The 19438-nt window shown below is 61.9% G+C and overlaps 1 protein-coding gene, 1 long non-coding RNA gene and 1 pseudogene across 2 annotated transcripts in view; 2 read left to right on the top strand and 1 right to left on the bottom strand.

Annotated features, from left to right (window-relative positions):
- Nucleotides 1–12010, bottom strand: part of ADGRA1 (adhesion G protein-coupled receptor A1) — a 44709-nt gene extending 32699 nt beyond the window's left edge. The window contains exons 1-3 of the mRNA XM_054504012.2: nt 11720–12010; nt 10948–11151; nt 2070–2197 (exon numbers count right to left, since the gene is read on the bottom strand). Coding sequence (XP_054359987.1) covers nt 2070–2197; nt 10948–10950 — 131 coding nt within the window. The 5' untranslated portion in view covers nt 10951–11151; nt 11720–12010. The remainder of the gene's footprint in view (nt 1–2069; nt 2198–10947; nt 11152–11719) is intronic.
- A 1391-nt stretch (nt 12011–13401) lies between these two features.
- On the top strand, nt 13402–14331 carry LOC129045100 (uncharacterized; annotated as a pseudogene).
- Nucleotides 14332–14406: 75 nt separating this feature from the next.
- On the top strand, nt 14407–17102 carry LOC129045329 (uncharacterized). Its single transcript, XR_008504942.2, has 3 exons — nt 14407–14609; nt 14768–16058; nt 16782–17102. It is a non-coding gene; the product is annotated as an uncharacterized LOC129045329 (long non-coding RNA).
- The last annotated feature ends 2336 nt before the right edge of the window (nt 17103–19438 follow it).

The raw sequence follows: 19438 nt of genomic DNA, 5'->3' as shown, positions 1-19438 counted from the left end.
GCGGTGGCTCTGCAAGGGGAGGCGTGGAAGGGAGCCCCCTGGGGCGCAGGCTCTGTCCCTGGGAAGTCCGGGCTGTCCATGGGGTCGGGGCAGCTGTCCGAGGACCCGGCCAGGGTAGAGCAGACGGGTCGTCTGAGTCTGCCCTGAGTGGCGGCCACTGGCAAGTTCTGCCTTACGTCACCCTGGCACACTGAGGCGGGGAGGGGTTTGCAGAAGCTTGAACAACCTCATCACTTGGCGAATGAAGACACTGAGGCCCTGAGACTCCAGGACTTGGCCACACACCGTCTCAGAGATAGAGGCCGCACCGCCTGGGTCCCAGCATGGGGTGCCCCTCTGAGCAGGTGTCTGGCACGTCAGGAAGAGACCGTGATTAGACTGGCTCAGCGTGACCCCGGCTATAGCCTGGGGCGGAGCCGGCCATGCCCGCCTGTGGCTGTGACCACCACGTCCGGGGCCCGACGGGCGGCCACTGTGACTCTGGCCACGGCCTCGCCTCAGCCTCTCCCCGTAATCACAGCTACTCTGGTCTAAACGGATTTTATCCGCCCCCCCGAGTTGGTAGGACGGCACCAACCACCAAGCTGATGATACTTGGAAGCGGGGCCTCTGGGCAGAGCTGTCGTGATGGGATCAGGGACCTGGAGAAAGAGGCCCCGAGAGCACCTCACCCTCCACAGAAAGGGGCACAGTCAGGGACACAGGTGGGGACACAGGCGGGGACACAGGCGGGGACACAGGCAGGGGCACAGGCGGGGACACAGGCGGGGACACAGGCGGGGACACAGGCGGGGGCACAGGTGGGGACATGGGGGGGGACACAGGCGGGGACACGGGGGGGACACAGGCGGGGGCACAGGTGGGGACATGGGGGGGACACAGGCGGGGGCACAGGCGGGGACACGGGGGGGACACAGGCGGGGGCACAGGCGGGGGCACAGGCGGGGACACAGGCAGGGACACGGGGGGACACAGGCGGGGACACAGGCGGGGACACAGGCGGGGACACAGTCAGGGACACAGGCGGGGACACAGGCGGGGGCACAGGCGGGGGCACAGGCAGGGACACATGCGGGGGCGCAGGCGGGGACACAGGTGGGGACACAGGCAGGGGCACAGTCGGGGACACAGGCGGGGACACAGGCGGGGGCACAGGCGGGGACGCAGGCAGGGGCGCAGGCGGGGACACAGGCAGGGGCACAGGCAGGGACACAGGCAGGGACACCAGGCAGGGACACCAGGCAGGGACACAGGCAGTGGGTGCCGTCCGTGAGCCTGGAGCTGGGACAGAGGGGACAGGCACCAGGCAGAGACACAGGCAGTGGGCGCCATCCGTGAGCCTGGAGCTGGCCCTCTGCAGACACTCCAGACACAGCGTCATGGGTGCCTTGATCTGGGACCTCGGCCTCCAGAACTGAGAAGTCAGTTTCCACCGTCGATAAACCATCAAGGCCCCCGTGTTCTGCTGCAGCAGCCCAAACAGACCAAGATGACAGTTTCAGACCCGCCCAAGCCTCTTCCTGTGATCACAGCCTTGTGTGCGCCCGAGTCTCTGATGAGACTGTGGCCCTGGGCGCATCCAAGCTCTGTCTGTGACCGAGGCGCCCTTAGCTTCAGACATACCTGAACCCCCGCCCATGACTGGCTGTGGGTGTGCCCACCCTGACTGCAGCCGGACCCCCTCATGTTCTCGGTGCCTCTCCGAGGCTCTCCAGGCCATAGTGACCGCCCAGGGGAACCTGAGCTTCTCAGCGTGCCTGGACTGACACCGCACCCATTTCTGGAAGAACTTATTTCGCCCAGTTGAGGACACGGGGGATGCCGTCGAGAAGACCCTGATGGAGGCCTGAGTGGACGGGCGCGGCTTCCCCAAGCTCCATCCACCCTTCGGCTGTGTGATGGGCACCAGGCTGCTGAGTGGGTCTGAGCTGGCTGGCGACCCGAGTTGTACCTTCAAGGACCTTCTTGCTACATGAGGGGGCAGTGACATTGCCCTCCAGTGACTTGCCTTTGAAGGTAAGAGCAGGTTTCTTGGGCACAGGGGGCGCCCTTGCCCGTGCCAGGCTCACCTCTGGTGCACGATGTAGGTGACGACGGAGGCCAGGAGGCAGAGCAGCATGACGGCCGTGCACGCGTACACCACGGGGTGCAGGAACTCCCCTGGGTAGCGGGGCAGGGAGAGCACCGTCTTCAGATCCTGAGGATAAAGCAAAGGAGACGTGTGTGACTGGCTGGTGGGTCTGTGTGGGCGGCGCCGTCGCCTGAGTCTACCCTTGGGGCTCGGCCTCCCCTGCAGCCGCTCCAGGCATTTTCGTGTGGGGTCTCAGGGAAGGGGGGCTGCCTGGGGCGGTACAGTCAGGCTGCGTCTGTGGATGCTCAGGGAGTGCACGGGAGGGGCCCCACGTGGCCATGGAGCGCTGTTTGTCCTCGCCCTCCACCGGCTCTCCTGGCCAAAGGCATCCTTGTGTGGCTCTGAGGCCGGCTCCTGGGGCCGTGTTTCGGTCGACTGATGCCTGCCTCCAGCCTCCTCTCTTCCCGCAGCCTGCAGGTGGCTGGGTGGGGTCTGGGTGGGCCTTACAGAGAGGCAGGGAAACCACGGGATGGCCCCAGCTGCACCGGGAGCCCCACACTCATCGAAACCCTGCTTGTCAGCATCTCCCGAGAGGATTCTGTATGAGCTTCTGTGAGAGGTGGAGAAAGAGTGGAGACCGTTTAGCACAAACAGACCTGGACCGGAGGCCGCTAACTCCACCTGCTTCTCTGCCCAAGAAAAGGGTTCAGGGTCAGAGTTCAAAGGGGAATATGTGTTCTCTGTGGCAGAGTAGACTGGGGAAAAATCGCCACGGCTGGAAAGGTTTGGAGCTGACGGGGCTACATCTTTTCTTCATCAGGTGAGCGAGGTGAGCTCACCAGGGAAGCACAGAGGGGTGCACAGGCTGGGGAGGGGGCTTCAGGGGCATCCGCCCAGAAACATGCGTGCACAGGCCAGGGAGGGGGCCTCGGGCCACCAGCCCGCACTCAGCTCTGTCTCAGGCTTCCAGCCTCCAGACTGTGGGAAACATGTCTGTGCTTCAGGGCCCCACTGTGTGGGGTTTAGTTATGAACCTCAGGCAGGCGAGCAGGGTGGGTGCCATGTTCCGGTAAGAACCCTGTGGGTGGGTGCCAGCAGGGGTGAGGGCTGCAGCCGCCTGGCCCCTCCCCAGCCCCCTGGTGATCGCTGCACCTGTGCCAGGCTCCGGAGGCCCTGACCACGCCCCCTGGTGAGCGCTGCACCTGTGCCAGGCTCCGGCCGCTCTGACTACGCCGTGGGTGCTGCCCCGGGCGTTGGGGCAGGAGGAGGCAGCCGGCGGGGCCTCTGGAATGGCACCGGCTGAGTGAGGCGGGAAGTGGAGAGGGACCCTCCTGTGCCTGAAGGGCCGTGGGCGGAAGCAGCGTCACCTGTGTTGGGACACAGGCAGCCAGCGGGCCCGAGAGCTCCTGCTTCCCTCCTGAGGCCACACTTCTTGTCTGTCCAGCCAAGATGAGGCCCTGGTTGGCTAGAGAGTGTCCACCATGGGCAGAGGGCGCTCCGGGGAGCCAAGGGACTGGCTGACAGTCAAAGCCCAAAATAGGGCCCCTGCCCCAGGGTTCGAGCAGCACTGGCCAGGCTGGCACCGGAGGGGCCCTGCATCCCAGGACGAGGAGCCTGGACCTGTGCGAGGGCGAAGGTGCCTGGGAGAGGAGCGGGTGTCGGTGTGGAGCTGCAGAGCTGGAGTGACAGCAGACACTTTGCTTTCCGGGGAGTGTTTAGAATCTGCCCATTTCTTCCTGGACACCAGGACCCCACAGAGAGACAGCGCCCTGTGGTTCAGGCTTGGCTGTGAGGCCCACCCTGGACAGAGGCCCCTGAGGGTTTTCGGGGGGCTCAGGGCCCAGGAGAGCCCCACCCTCACTCTGCCCCTCTGTAAAGAGGTGAGCTGGGCGGGCCTCTGTCCAGATTCTCCTGAGTGCCCCAGAGCCCGAAGCGTCAGTTGCCTCCTGCAACAGTTGTGGGGTGAGTGTCCGGTCCGAGCTCCAGCTGGGGCTCCTGCTTCCCCCAGAGAGCAACCCAGGGACAGCCCAGCCAACTGTGGATGCTCTCGCACGTCCCTCCTTGGTGTTCTGGCTGCTGGAGCGCTTGCCACCAGGAGACGATGCATGGGGGCCCTGGCGTGACTCGGGCGGTGCCGGGCTGGTTGTCCCACGTTTGCTGGTTTAGTAGGCGCCCACTTCCTGCCGTGTGCAAACAGCTCCAAAGTCACGGAAAAGCATGTTTTCCCGGCCAAATCCCGACATCAGGTTATCCAGTGAGTTATCTGCTGCTGGGAGGTGGAGAATGCCCCATGTGGGTAGAAGAACTGAAGGTTTAACGGGGCGTGAGCGACGCCCCAGATTCTTGTCCCCAGGATTCTTCCACGAGAGTCAACGGCTTTTCCTCCGTGACATTGACCCAGGGTCGAAAATAAACCTGAACACTCTACACAGTTCCGACGAGCCGCTGTTGCAAACCCAGATCCGTGAGAGAAGCCAAGAGAGTGGGGTCCACTCTGTGTCCAGCCCTCTCCGAGTCTATCGGAGCATTTCCTCGGTGAGTCGCCTGGAACAAAGACTTCGTTCTCATCTGTTGTGTTGAAGAGCCTGGGTGGTCTGCCCCGGGCCCTCACGTGTCCTCCCACGGCCTTCCTGGGCTGCTGTGGCCGCCACGCACCCTCCTGAAGCATCAGACTCCTGCTCAGCTGCAGGGGCGGGGGCGAAGGGCGGTGCTACAGTGGGCGGAGGCGCAGATGGCAGCCTGGAAAGTGCGTGCCCTGATGTCTGGTGCCCGCGAGCCGCGTCCTGTCCCGCTGCCTCCATCCTCAGGGCCAGAAGGAGACTTAGCCTCCCGTCTGTGGCTTTTAGTCACAAACACAAACCCCTTCGTGTTAAGCCCAATCAGAGCTGCTTTTCATGCAAGAGGCAAACGTCTCAGGTCGTGAGCGCAAGGTGCAGGCTGCGCTGGGAGGAGGCCGCCCAAGCTCCAGTGACAGCGAGGGCCACGCAAGGTGCAGGCTGCACTGGGAGGAGGCCGCCCAAGCTCCAGTGACAGCGAGGGCCACGCCGCCTTGTGTGGGGCTTCTCGTCTGAAGGCCAAGCTGTGAGGCTTCACACGGACTGAGGCGGCAAGGGCAGGTGTGGACGCTCGGAGCTGCCGCGTGAGCTGGAGGCCTGGGCCATGGTCCTCACCTGTGCAATGATCCGTGGGTCAACAAGATGTTTTATAAGAAACAGATGTGTGATTTAGTTTGGTTTCTTTTTTTTTTCTTGTCTCCAAATTACAGTTATCAACAGTGCCTTTCTACATTTTCAGAGGTGACATTTAAAATTCAAAGTGGGTCATGTGCAGTGGAGACGTGTGTTGTCTTTTAAAGTTTGCACATGCACGGATTCCTCTTTGCAAGTGTTCCCCAGGCCTGCTGGTCAGATCTGTGGCTGAACAGAGCCTGGCTGACAGGGGTGGGCCGGCAAGTCATAAGCAGAATTCCCGGACCCTCGGCTCGCAATGCAGCCAGGCTCCTGGGGGGTGAAGAACACGGTTCCGAGGACCCAAGGGGGCTGGGAAGGGGCAGATGAAGGTGACCCCGACCTTCTTGGCCCAGATGAAATGGCTGAATGCCAGCTTGGTTCTGTGCCCGCAGGATGGCCCGGGTTGCTCTAGAAGCCGCCCAGAGATGTCTCTGCTTCCCTGGGGAAGGCGGGCATCCATCTCCCATCCGCCGGCCTCGGAGCCAACAGTCCCGCCAGCGTGAGCCCGGCATGCGTGGGACTCATGCTCCGGCTTATTTGTGTCTCCTCTTTCTTGAGTCCTAACTTCCTCCTCTGTTTTCCCTCATTTTAAGTGGAGGTCTCCTCTTTGGTGTGTTCTGCAAATCAAGTGGGTCAGGGTGTTAAAGACAAAAAGGAGGAAAGATGAGAAGAAAGCAGTCAGTCAAGTTATGTGTGAATTTTCTGATCAAAACTTAACCTTTCTGCAGCAGCGAGAGGTGGGAAAGTGACCTCTTCAAACCTGGGGAATGCCAGCTGCCTGAAGGAATCTTCCTCCCTGCGGGTGAGGTGTTCGGGGCCAGGTCTGCAGCTCCGACTGGCTGAGGAACCTTCTTTCCTGCACAGTGAGGTGTCCAGAGCCAGGTCTGCAGCTCCGACTGACTGAGGAACCTTCCTCCCTGCGCGTGAGGTGTCTGGGGCCAGGTCTGCAGCTCCAACTGGCTGAAGAACCTTCTTTCCTGCACGGTGAGGTGTCCGGGGCCAGGTCCACAGCTCCGACTGGCTGAGGAAGGAACACGTATCCTCCCAGGTGCTTCCTTTCCTTCCTCCCTTCCTTCCTTCCTTCCCTCCCTCCTTCCTTCCTTCCTTCCCTCCCTCCTTCCTTCCCTCCTCCCTCCCTCCCTCCCTGCCTCTTTCTCCTTCTTCATTCAGGTGCTTCTTCCTGGTTCTTCCTGTTTCTCTTTCTTGTTTTTTCTGGTTCTCCCTGTTTTACTTCCTGGTTCTGTGCCAATGAACACTGAATTCCTGAGAGCCTGATGTATTCCCTCGTCTGCCTTTTAAATAATAATTGCATCTACTGATCTGTCAACTTTTCATGGATGTGTTCCAGGGGAAAGGCGGAAGGTAGAGGAGAAGAATTTATTCCTCCAGAACACAGATGACCTGTAGTCGGCATGATGTTTGTAAGGTGTGTCATGATTTTCTTCTTGGAGGAGTAGATGGGCTAGTGAAGTTTTGAAGAGATTTCGAAAAAAAGTGTTAAAATATCATAGATGCTTTCTTTCTAGACTGGTAGTTACTTGTTTAAAGTTCTTAATTTTCGGGAATATGTGAGGTGGGATGACAAGCTCTCCATCTGTGAGATGAAGGAAGTAGACTGTAGCCATTTTTAGTCATTTAGATATTAGACTAAAAAGCAACCAGCTGAAAAGAACTCAGTACAGCTCTGACATGTTCGTAAGCGCGACCGACCATCCTTACGCCCTGTGAGAGGCCCTGCGTCCCGGGCCCCTGCCGCCTTCTGAATGCCCATTCCTGGCAGAGGCCAAGGGGTGAAATTTGAGCAGAGATAAACCCACTGCGTGTGGGCTCACATACTTCCTACCAACTCAGAGCTCCGAGTCTCCCACAACCTGCCTTTGGGCCAGGACCTGATCCTGGTTCTCTTCAGGGCAGACTTCGCACGGGTCCGGCCTTGGGGAGCAGCTGCAGGCTCCTCCTCACTCTCGGCTTCCGAGACTCCCCTTCCTGGGGGCACCGCCAGGAGGCTGGCCTTGACCTTGGGCCCGTCACCCTCAGGCTGGAAGTCTTCACCCTTCGGCTACCCGCCTCATCTCCTTGGAGGTTTCGAAGGTACTCTGTCCTTTCGGAAGCTGGGGAAGGAAGTGTTAGACCTAAGGAGCTCCCTACACACACCAGGTCTCTGGGGTCCCCCAGCCCAAGCTTGTCCTCTCACTCAATCTGGGCATTGAGAACCTTCAGGATGCAGCTAACAGCGCCTCTGATGACCAAGAGTCAGCCCTGAATTGAGAGCTGGAAGGGGCTTGGTCAAGTCCCCTTTGAGAGCCTCCACCCTACTCACAGAAAGCTGGCAGCTCACAGGTGACCACACAGAAACTCAGATGCTCACCGGGCAGCAGTGCCATCGGCACAGGGCCTGAACCCTGAAGGGAGGATGAGCTCATGCTCCCAGCTGCACCTAAATATTGCAATTGTGGAATGAAAGTAGCCACAAAGGGCCAGACAACATCTTCACACCACACCCTGTCCCACAGCAACCACACTGTACCAGCCACACCGCCCATCCCACAGCAACCACACTACACCAGCCCACACCACCACAAACCACACACACTATACCAGCCATATTGCCCATCCCACAGCAACCACACAGCAGCCCACACCACCCTATCCACAAAAACCACACTACACCAGCCACACCACCCAACCCCACAACCACCCTACACCAGCCCACACCACCACAAACCACAAAAACCACCTTACACCAGCCCACACCACCACAAACCACAGCAACCACACTACACCAGCCACACTGCCCATCCCACAGCAACCACACACCAGCCCACACCACCCTATCTCACAAAAACCACACTGCACCAGCGACACCACCCAACCCTACAACCACCCTACACCAGCCCACACCACCACAAACCACAGCAACCACCTTACACCAGCTACACCACACACCACACATCAGTCATGCCAATCTTATTATTCTGTTTACTTTCTGACCACAAACAGTGTTACTAGGAGAGCGAGAGCCTGTGCCGAGTGTGGGGTGCCTCAGTGAGGCCACCAGACTCAGATCCTCTGAGAGAAATGGTCACAGGGAAAGCAAAAGCTCTGCAGCTTTATCTAATTCCGAAGACTGACAGTCGGCAGGGGGCCTGAACCCTGAAGGGAGGATGAGCTCATGCTCCCAGCTGCACCTAAATATTGCAATTGTGGAATGAAAGTAGCCACAAAGGGCCAGAAGACATCTTCACACCACACCCTGTCCCATAGCAACCACACTGCACCAGCCACACCGCCCATCCCACAGCAACCACACTGCACCAGCCACACCATCCAACCCCGCAGGCGTTGCCCCATAGGTGCCACACCCAGGGAAGCCCCAGGCCTCCCAGTTGGCAGGATCTGTGGCTTTTCAGCCTCAAATTCAGGCCCTCGAGAACAACTGTTCTCCGAGTTAAGTGTGAGGACTGCAAGTTACAGGGTGCGAAGTGACACCTATTTCATTTCGGAGCCTGCTGGAACTCAAGTCCTGATAGCACCCCTCGTGGAGACAGGCAAGTTCACATTTGCTTTTGCTCGTTAACAGTGGTGACAGAGACAGCTTGCAGAAGGAGGTGCCCCAGCTTTAACCACTGGACACGTGGCCTGCAGGTCCTCCAGAGGGGAGCAAACTGTCCATCCTGTAGAGCACCATGGGCCGACAAACCAGCCTTTTGAGAGGACAGCCTGGCCCAGCCAACCTGCTGGACAGCAGCTCAGAATCCAGGGCTGACTCATGCCTTTGTGCCTGGCCAGGAGCGATGCCACCAAAGAATCTGACCTGTGACCTGTGCCCTATGCCCTTACACTTGGGAGCTCAGCAGGCAGCTTGCCCCTGGCAGGGGTCAGGAGCCCCCCAGAGCGCCGCAGTGGGGCAGGCAGAGTCAGGGCCACCCTGCCCTGGCCACGGCCTCCAGGCTTGCTTCTCAAGACCCCACGGCCATGGGGTGAGCCTGCTCAGGGATCTACGCTGTGAACCTGGAGACACATGCAGAAAAATGCTGCACCAGATTGATGCAGCACAGGAGGGCAACTCCATACACTTTCAGAGGTTCTCTCAGGTGCAAATGTTACTTGTTGTGAATAAAAACAGTGAGCTGCTGAAATGCCACACTCTCCAGGCAGATCGGGCTCAGCGAGCTTTCACAGTCTTGGGTGAGCAGGAGCTCTGGGCTGCCAGGCAGGCTGGGACCAGGTGGCCCCGGGCCGAGCAGGTTGTAGCAGGAAGCTCCACCAGGAGCCCGGAGCTGAGAGGAGAGTGCACGAACGGGCTCAGCCTGTGAGGGTTGGTGCCCTTCTTGAATTGGGGAGGCCCCTGCACAGTTGTTCGCAGAAGGGCCAAGGGTTAGAGAGGAGGAGGTGAGGAAGGGGATGAGAGGGACCCCTGGGCTGCGGCAGCACCCCCACCTTCAGAAGCCCTTCTCCGTTCACTGTCCTCTGTCAATGACAGTTTTCCATTTTGCAAATAACAGCCTGAATTTGAGGCTGAAAAGCCACAGATCCTGCCAAGTGGGAGGCCTGGGGCTGCGCTGGGTGTGGTACCTGCGGGGCAACAGCGATGGTTCCTGAGGCTGGTGGGAGCCCGGGGGCGGGCAGGAGCCCTGGGGCCAGCCTGCTGCCCCCTGAGGTGCTGCCGGTGCTGGAGACGCAACCTTGTCAGGCGTCTGAAAGGTAAGTGCGGAGACCTCAGCCAGCCTCAGAGGGGAAGCAACCACTGGAAGACAATACTGAATTTTGGCAAAGGCATCTCTCTTGCTTGGACATTTCGAACGGAACAAGAAGAAAATGAACAAGTGACTCAGACCGATGGCTCCTTACGCAGCGGACACGGGGTCTGCTCCGAAGCACGCGAGCCGGCGTCTGTGGCGCCGCACATTCTGGGGGCCATTGGCATTCTCTGCACGTGCCCTGGGTCCTCACCGCCTGCCAGCTGTCCCTTACCAGCACACACAAGGCATTGTTCACTCAGCTGTCAGCCCTTCCGGAACCCAGACCTTCAGCAACTGCAGCAAAAGCTTGCTGGTGCCTCAGGGAGGGACCCACGATGGGCCCGGCTTGCCGATCCAGCCAGCTGCCAGCCACGAGCCCCTTCCCGCTGAAACACCCTTCCCGTGCCTGCCGTGTGCGCGGCCGCCTTCTCTCCGCCACAGCCTCCACTGCTGAAGCCCACCTACGTCTGTCCGCACTGCCTTTCATCAACTTTCTGATGGGAAGGGGCTGGCAGGGTGGCGTGGGGGAGGCCGGTGACCAGGGTGGAGGGGCTTGGGGTGGCAGGGACCCCAGCCCAGGCACAGACCAGGTTTTCACAGGGCACGGATGCCAGCGCTGCGGGAGGGACGTCGCCTCCATTGATTAAATGATTCGACATTGCCATATGCCTGCAACTCATTAGTATGATCAGCACCCAGCACGCCGGGAGCAGAGGCGCCCAGACACGCGGCCTGCCCCCGGCCCCCACTCCATAGAGCCTCCCGCCCTGGCACCGAGCCCGGAAGCCCGTTCACCAGCTCGCCATTCCACAACTTTTCCAGCCTGGGAGTCCCCGAACCGGTGGCCGCCCCCCCGCAGCGGCCTAGCCCCCAGCTGCAGGACCCCCGGGACCCCCGTACTCACCATGAGCGCTGCAAAGTTACGAAGCGTAAGCGCCGCTGGAGGAGGCGTCCAGGGGGAGGCGATCAGGTCGCGCCCTGCTCCCCGCCAGCCTCCATGGCCTCCGGAAGGTCAAAGTCCCAGATGGCGGCCAGGAGGTCGCACTCCCGGGCCCCTGGCCTCAGGGTGACCGTGGCGGGGCGGGCGCAGTCCCGGAGCTGCTCCCATCTGCGAAGACAGCGGCGGTCAGCGGGGCGGGCGGAGGGTCCCCGCGGAGGGCAGCTCGCAGCCCCGACCCCGCCAGGGAGCAGCCGCGGCCCCTGTCGCTCCCTCCCCTCCGCGGGCGGCCTCGGGGCTGCGCCTGGGGCTGGCGGAGGCGGTGCCGATGGGACCGGTGGGGGGCTCGGACCGAACGCGCCAGCGGCAGATGCGTCTCCTTCTCCATATTTAAAAATCAATCTGCGCCCCACTCCCGGCTCCGGAGCCAAACTCAACCATCTCGGGCTGCACAAAGCCAGAGGCGCGCCGGGGCGTTTGCACCGGGAACCGGCACCGAGTGACCCGCCCGCCCCAGCCCGGCCGCGGCGCCTGCTCTGGCTGGATGTGGCTCGAGCTCTGGGCCGAGCGCGCGGGGCGGGGGCCCTGGATTATCCGCGGCGCCTCCCGCCACAGCGGAGCCGAAAGTTACTCGGAGCCGCTTTCTTCGCGGCCGGCGTCACCCCGGGGCGGGAGCTTTTCTGCCGAGCCGCGGCCCCGCGCGTCCCTCCCGCCGCCCAGACCCGCGCGTCCTTCCCACCTGCTGTGGCCGAAGCGGCTGCCGGGGCGGCCGGGCCGCGCTCCCGGAGACAGACGCGCTGCGCTCCCCCCGCCGGGGACCCGCTCTCCATTCGCGAGGGCAGCGGCCGAGCTGGGAGCGAGTTATCAACAGATTGCGGGGCTGCGGCGCCGGCCGGTGAGTCACAGCCCCGCGCACGAGCGGCCCGGCCCGGCCAGCAGCGCCGCCGCCTCTGCGCGCACCTCCCGCGGCGACAGCGGGGACCCGGGGCCGGAGGCAGGCGCGTAACCATGGGGACCTGGGCGGGCGATGGCGGCGGGCGGGCTCCTGCCGCAGGGTGGGGATGGCTCTTCCAGCCGGGCGGCCGCCGTCACACTGCAGAGCGCATTTAAAGAGACACCTCGCTCCGCGCTCGCTCCCCAGCACCAGACCCTCGCCCGAAAACGCCGCCGGGCGGACTGCACGACCCTGTGTTATTCCCAAAGGCAATCTCCATCCGTGGAGAAGCTGCAGGAACAGAAATATACACAAGAAAATGGATTTGGAAGGAATTTTCCATCCTTTATTAACATTCTCAAGTCCAGATATGCCAGAACCGAGGTGCACCTGTCGTGAACCCGTCTGAGTGTGAGTCAGCAGGGCAGCCGCAGCCGGTGTAGACAGACAGGGCCTGTGGCTGTGCAGAAAGCATCCCTGTCCCCCTACCCCAACCCTCCTGCATCCTGGGCCACAGAGCCGGGCATCCAGAGCCAAGGCGAGTGTGGAGGCCAGGGCGCCAGGGGCGGCGCAGCCCAGCCTCCCACCACAGCGAGGTTTGGGCTTTGCACACAGCCCACAGGTCCCTATCCTGCCCCCAGGGGCCTCCTACCCGACAAGGTGGGTCCAAGTCCACTCCAGTTTTTGTCACAAGCTCAGTTTTCTGGGGCACGTGCTGGCCTGGTGGCAGCCTCAGCAAGAGTCTCAGGAACTGCCCTGGGTGACCCCACACCCCTCCACCTGTTCCCCCTTTGGCCCTGGGTGACCCCACGCCCCTCCACCTGTTCCCCCTTTGGCCCTGGGTGACCCCACGCCCCTCCACCTGTTCCCCCTTTGGCCCTGGGTGACCCCACGCCCCTCCACCTGTTCCCCCTTTGGCCCTGGGTGACCCCACGCCCCTCCACCTGTTCCCCCTTTGGCCCTGGGTGACCCCACGCCCCTCCACCTGTTCCCCCTTTGGCCCTGGGTGACCCCACACCCCTCCACCTGTTCCCCCTTTGGCCCTGGGTGACCCCACACCCCTCCACCTGTTCCCCCTTTGGCCGTGGGTGACCCCACACCCCTCCACCTGTTCCCCCTTTGGCCCTGGGTGACCCCACACCCCTCCACCTGTTCCCCCTTTGGCCCTGGGTGACCCCACGCCCCTCCACCTGTTCCCCCTTTGGCCCTGGGTGACCCCACGCCCCTCCACCTGTTCCCCCTTTGGCCTCCATCCTTGCGTGGCTGCTTCTGCCCCAGGTTCTCTGACACTGGCACGTGTTCAGGGGTCCCCAGGCCCTGCTGCCATGGATTTTGAGGGGCCTGAAGGACGTCCTGTTGGGAGGTTGTCATGAAGATGCAGGGGTGACAGCGTTCCGCTTCCCCGGCCCCTCCGGTGTTCCTGGAGCCCTTCTGTGGGGACACTGTGATGGGCCCTGAACTCCAGCTGAGGGACACAGGGTCCAGGCAGGCGACAGTCTAGTTCCCAGCTGGAGATGCTCCAGGCACCCCAGGACCTGGCCGCCCTGACTCCCTGGACACCGTTCCCCTTGGAGCCTCGGAGCCCCCTGGTGTCCCCTGGGTGATGGTCCTGGACAAGAGGGCTGGGAAGGGACGGGCACCAAGGGGAGGATTCTGTCCCAGATGTCCCCAGGCCAGGGGTCCCCATGGGCTCTGCCCTGACGTCTTACTCCTGCACCCAGCAGCTCCCACCACAGACTGCCCCAGGTGAGGGTACCATGCTGAGCACAGATCAACCTGTCTCTCCCGGGGGGCTCCTGGCACATCACAGTGGGGGCCCAGAGGAGGCCCCGGCTGGTGGGGGGGCCCTGGCTTGTCTCTGTCCCTGCACAGGGACTGGAGCCCTGCCCTGAGTCCCATGGGGGCTTTGCGGGGGACCTTCTTGAAGGTGCTGTGGAGGCAGAGGCAGATGGTGGAGCCAGCCAGGCTCTGGGAGGCCCTAGAGAAGCTCCCACTGCCTGCCTCAGTCCTAGCTGGTTTTGGGCCCTGGGCTGGGCCCCCACAGGCTCCAAAGGGAAAGGTTGTCCAAGGGAAAGCCCTGGAGGCCACTGGTATCTGGGCAGGACACACAGAAGGTTACCAGGTGCTGTGGGGGCCCTGGGGTCTGGCACTTGAGGCAGACAGGTCCACTGGCTTGCGAACGTCCTCCTGCCTCTGCACGTGGTGGTCAGGACCCGGGAGGGCTGCCCCCCCCATTCCACACCTAGTGCTAACCTGGGTGAAGGAGAGAGATCCCAGGGGGAACTGGCACTGCCACGTGTTCCAGAGCTGCCCTCGGGCAGAGTCTGTGGGGCTCAGCCTTGTGAGGGGTGGGGGCACCGGGCGTCTCCTGCTCACTCACAGCTGCCCCCCAGGGCCCCTCCCCCGCTGCTCTGTGAGCCCCTCCCTGGAGCTGCCCTCGGAGGGCACCTGCTTCAGGCCTCATCTTCAGGGTGGTGCTGGGGACCGGGCACTGTCTCCTGAACAGTCCCACATGGTGGCCTGGGCGGCACGCCTGTGGGATGGGGAAACCGAGGCACAGACAGTCACGTGCTCTTCCAGTTGCTGGTTAGACCCCACTTGCGGTTGTGTGTTCCAGAAGCCTCCGGGCGCCGTGCGGCAGGATGAGGAGCTGCCCCCTGGAGGATCACGCAGGCCTCTGGGCGGCATTCAGCAGGTGAGCCGGCGGCCGTCTGCCCTGCAGCCCGGGGACGTCAGCACTTGCCCTGCCCGCAGAGGTCACTGCCCCCGGCCCCCGGCCCCCGGCCCCCGGCCCCCAGCCCCTGGCCCTCTTCTCGCTGTTCATCAGCAAAGCCTCTGCTTTCTGGACTGCAGGGTTGGCCGCGGCACCCGCTGACCACAGGGCCCACCTTTCCAGTCCTGGCCGGAGGGAAGCATCTCATCCATGTTGCAGGCGCACGGGTTAGGGTGCCGCCTGCCTCCCTGACTCTGACCTCCCCAAGAGAGGAAAACAAAAGAAAAAAAGATAGAAAAGACCAGGAAATGGAAATAAGACAAAGAAGAATGAAATTTAAAAATCCAAACAAACCCAAACACGCTATTTCAAAACGGAAGTCCAAGAAGAGTCTTGTGGTGAGAAAGACCGAATTCCCAGCCAGGAAAACGCCCCATGCTTGCCCCTCGGAGGCAGGCGCTCCCCACGGCAGAGTCTATCTAGGTGTTTATTAAGGTGTCTCACCACGTATCGCCCGGATTCGCCAGAGATGCAGAGCCGGAGGATACGTTCCTGTTTAAGTTGATACATAGTTATATAGGTGAAGAGCTTTACGACGAGGAAGCGGCTCACGCGGCCGTGAGGGACCCAGGCAGGAGCTGCTGCTGCTGCCCCAGGTGCGAGTCCTTCCTCCTCAGGGAGGCTCAGCTCCCCGCTGCAGCCAGGCGGGCCCAGGCAGGCCTCCTTGTCCTACAGCACAGACGGCCAAGTGCTGGTCACGGCCACTGCATCTACACCACCCCTTTCTCAGCAGCAACTCCGTGAGTGCTCGATGGGAAACTGCGGACAGCAGCCTTGCCAAGCGGACGCCCAGGGCTGACCACCGCAGCCCCTCCAGCCACGTTCCCCATCAGGGCAGCCTCCTGCTGGCTTTGGCACTGCAGGCAGCACACCAGCGAGGGGTGGGGCTGTGTGCCACGAAGCGTCATCCGTGGACGTGCCACGAAGTGTTATTCTTCTTTTGACTTTTTCTGATGGTTTAAAACTGTAAGAACACGCAGCTCACAGTCTGCGCGGAAGCAGGCGTGTGGCTCCTGCCTCACTGTGGGAGGAAAGATGTTCTCAGAAGAAACGGCCGGGTTTGCGGAGGGGTTTGTGGAGGGCCGGGCAGTCTGAATGCAGCCCAGCTGGCCTTGGTGGAGGTGGGGCTGGCACAGGGGGGTGGGGGCAGTTCTTCCTGATGCAAATCCTAACGCCTTCAACACTGACCTTCCAAAGAAACAGCTGCTGGACACCGCCTGACAGCAACAAGAGCTCCACTTCTGAGGCGCGCGACTCTCGAGGGCTTTGTTGTTTATTTGGCACCCGAGGCCTAGGCTCACAGGATCTCGGGTGTACGGGACCCCCCCAGCCCTTCCCACTGCTCTGCGATTCTGCCTCCTTTCCGGAAAGGTCAGTTTGGGGTTCCATTCTGGGACGGGCCAGGCCGCCACCTGGCCTCATTAACCAGGGAGGCCACTGGGACCTCCTCTGAAACGCTGGGGCCATGGCCAAAGCCTTGCCTCCCGCCAGGAGCATTCGGCCCTCTTAGTAATGGATGTGGGCTTCCTCCCTCTGAGGGGACGTCATGGTGGACACGAGATGTGGGGCGCCCGTGGGTGACCGCCTGCTCCTGCCACAGTCCCACCTTGGGGCCTGAGCTGCGGCTCCTGCCTCCGTAGGGAAGAAACGATGGGGGATGGGGGTGGGATGGGGGTGGGGGTGGGCCTGCCCCTACCCAGAGAGACTGGGCCGTGTTGCCAGCAAGGCCTCAGCCAGGGGACCACGTTTGTCTGCATCTTGTGGCTGTTTGTGGGAGAACAGGAAACAGTCCCAGAGATGACGCTGCCTCATGCAGGTTAACAGAGTTGGAGGTCAGGCCGATGCCTGAGGCTCCGGATGGTGATGGGTGCCTTCCCTCGCCGGGATGAGCCCCCAGCCCCGTCTTCCCTCGCCAGGGGTGAGCCCCTCCCCAGCCCCGAGTTTGGAGGGGCCGTGGCTGCCAGGGACTCGCGTGAGGAGCTTGCTGTAAATACTGAGCTCTGGAGCAACAATGGCCTCACGCCACTGGCATCTGGGGCAGGACCTGCCTCTTTTTGGAACAATTTCGAGATCTTTGTGTTTGTTCGTTTCCAGCCATTTGGTGGAGACTCTGAGAGCCTGAACTTAGAAGCCTGCTGAGAGGGGAAATGGCGGCCTCCGGGGGGTGGGCAGCCTGGCCGTGGAGCGCGCGGGACTCAGGGCCACCGTCCTCCCGAGACAGCGGCAGCAGTCGCCACTCACCGAGCGGAATTAAAAACGGCTCTCTGGTTGCCACGGCAACCAGCCGTCTCCCCTCCAGCGTCAGTTTGAATTTGTGCAGACCATTCCTAGCCAAGATTCAAGCCAACAGATTCGTGCTTACCCTGAGGTGAAGCCTCGTTTGAGAACCAAATAATAAAATTAACAAACCTAAAATCTTCTCACTGCTGCCGCCTCTTTAATAAGCACTCAGCAGAGCCCCCGAGAGGACACAGGGCCAGCACAGTCTCCCTCCTCTGAGGCGGGAGGCCCCGGGGAACTTCGCGTGGCTCCCACTGACCACCACGTGTGGCTAACAGGCCCTTTGGCGCTTGTGGGCCCCCCACAGAATGAGCCCCTTGGGTGGGTTTTACGTTGGAAGGCCTCACCGCACAGGGCCTGCGTCCGGGGTGCCTCGGCCAGGCCTCTGCGTCCGGCACAAGGCCCTGGCACATGCATCCAGGCTTGCGTGGGGACGGCACAGGGTTCTGTCGGCCTGTACTGTGGGGCGGACTCTGCGGGTCAGGGGTCCGGCTGTGTGAGGGGTGTGCTCTGTGTCAGCGTCCTACGCCCACCGCAGGCCAAGGCAGTGGGTCTCGTAGGCCTCTACCCGCTGGGCCTCAGATACCTTCTTCTCCTTGGAAAAGGCATAAAGGCCTCCCCTCCCCAAGCCGCGAACCTCGGTTTTGCTGAAGGCTTGTGGAGGGTATTGAAAGAAGGCAGGAGTAGGCTCTGAGTGGGTGTTCACGGGAAGAGAGGCCCTATGCAGAGCCCCGATCCTACAAGGTCCTGGGGTCCCCGGTGTGGCCTGGGGCCCCCACAGCTCCTGTTGGCTCCTGCCGGTGGCCACGGAGGAGCCACGTGGCCTCCTCTCTCACTGAGCCCACCCAGGACCCAGGCAGAGAGCACCTGGGGCAGTCTGGGATCAGGTGGGGAGGGCTGGATGGGTGTGGGATTCTGCTCATTCTGCAGGCCAGGGAGCCAGGCAGGTGTCGGGGGCGGGGGCTGTGAGGGGCAGGTGTGCACTTGGCTGTTGGGGCAACGGCTATGCTGCGGCTTTGCTCACACACTGGGGGTGACATGCCCTCACGCGTTCTCCCCGCGGCCCCATCCCAGACATGGCTTTCTGACGTCCTCAGCTGCACATTGATGGATAAATCGTCTGCAGCCCAGGAGCTCCACCGGCCTCTGTCTGGACACTTGAGTGGGGGAAGGGAGCGGATGTGACCAGGCCGCAGCAGTTGGGAACCCACAGTGTCCCCGCCAGCCAGTGGCTGCGCCCGGCACAAAATCCTCGCATAGACCTGCATCCGAGCACAGCCCCCGCTGCCGGCTGCCTGGTGCCTGGGTCTGGTTGTAGCTCCTGGTGCTGCCAAGGAAGCTCTGGCTCCAGGGGGTCCTGCCAGAGGGTATGTTGATAATGAGAACATGGCTTCTGTGGGTGGACGACCTCGGGGAGCCCACAAGCACGCAGCCTGCCCTCCTGGTGTTCTCCACCCCCGACGGCCCTGGACTCACAAGGGCAGCCCTGGTGAGGCCCGAGCCCTCTACAAGGAGTTGGGGTTCAGCAGACCAAGGAGGGCCTCCCATCAGTGCACCCCAAGCACTGTGGCTGTTCCAGGCAGGCTCACGAGTGTTCGATGTGAGTCTCTGTCCAACCCTCCCAGGGCTGACACGCGGCCTGGGCACCAAGCCACAGACGTGGGGCGAGGACACTTCTTATAAACTCTGCCACAGAAACCCTCACAGGCAGCCCGAAATTGTAATGAGGACTCATCACAGGGAACCACAGAGCCGGCTGCCGACCTTAACAGTGACACGCATGGGCTCCTGCCCCTTAACGTCCATGAATTCAGACAGTGAAGCCCACGGCCACCAGACGCCATCTTCGCCAAGATGCGGGAGCACGCTGAGACCCCCCGATTCCATGCAAGTGATTCCTTCCGGACTCGGAAGTTAATGTGGGTCCTCGGGAAGATTTGAAAACATGGAGCTTTTACATTCAGGTCTGCGGCTCCAGCTTCCCTGTGTCAGAGCGGCGCTGCCTGCACAGCTGGCTCCCAGGTCTACCCTGATCCCAACGTGGGATAAAGGCTGAAACAGAAACAGCCAAATGTCCAGATGGTTTTACATTTTTGGGACTATTCCGGTTTCCAGACTTGAATAATCAGCCACACGACCTGGTTTTCACAAAAGCCTCCATCCTGGGGGTCAGGAGCTGCCTCTTGGAGCCTGGTGGTCCCTCCAGGGCCGAGTCCATCTTTGGGGTCTTCCCAGGAGTGGGGGTGGCTCTGGGGCCTTTCTTGGCCCGGTCCCTGCTCTGTCAGGGCTGGGATGCCACCCCCATCTGTCCAGCCATCCCCGGGCCGTGGTCACAGGAGGGACGGGGACCCAGCCCCCACCGCGCCCCTCGGGGTCCTGCTTAGGCAAGAGGGCGGGTCCAGTGAGGAGGAAGCAAGTGGCCCCACAATCCTGTCTCCTTACCACCAAGGAGGGACCAAGCACGCGTTCCC

This window comes from Pongo pygmaeus, chromosome 8 (assembly GCF_028885625.2).
Source record: "Pongo pygmaeus isolate AG05252 chromosome 8, NHGRI_mPonPyg2-v2.0_pri, whole genome shotgun sequence".
Taxonomy (NCBI): domain Eukaryota; kingdom Metazoa; phylum Chordata; class Mammalia; order Primates; family Hominidae; genus Pongo; species Pongo pygmaeus.
The sequence above is the reverse complement of the archived record's forward strand: the minus strand, read 5'-3'. Positions and strand labels throughout refer to the sequence as shown.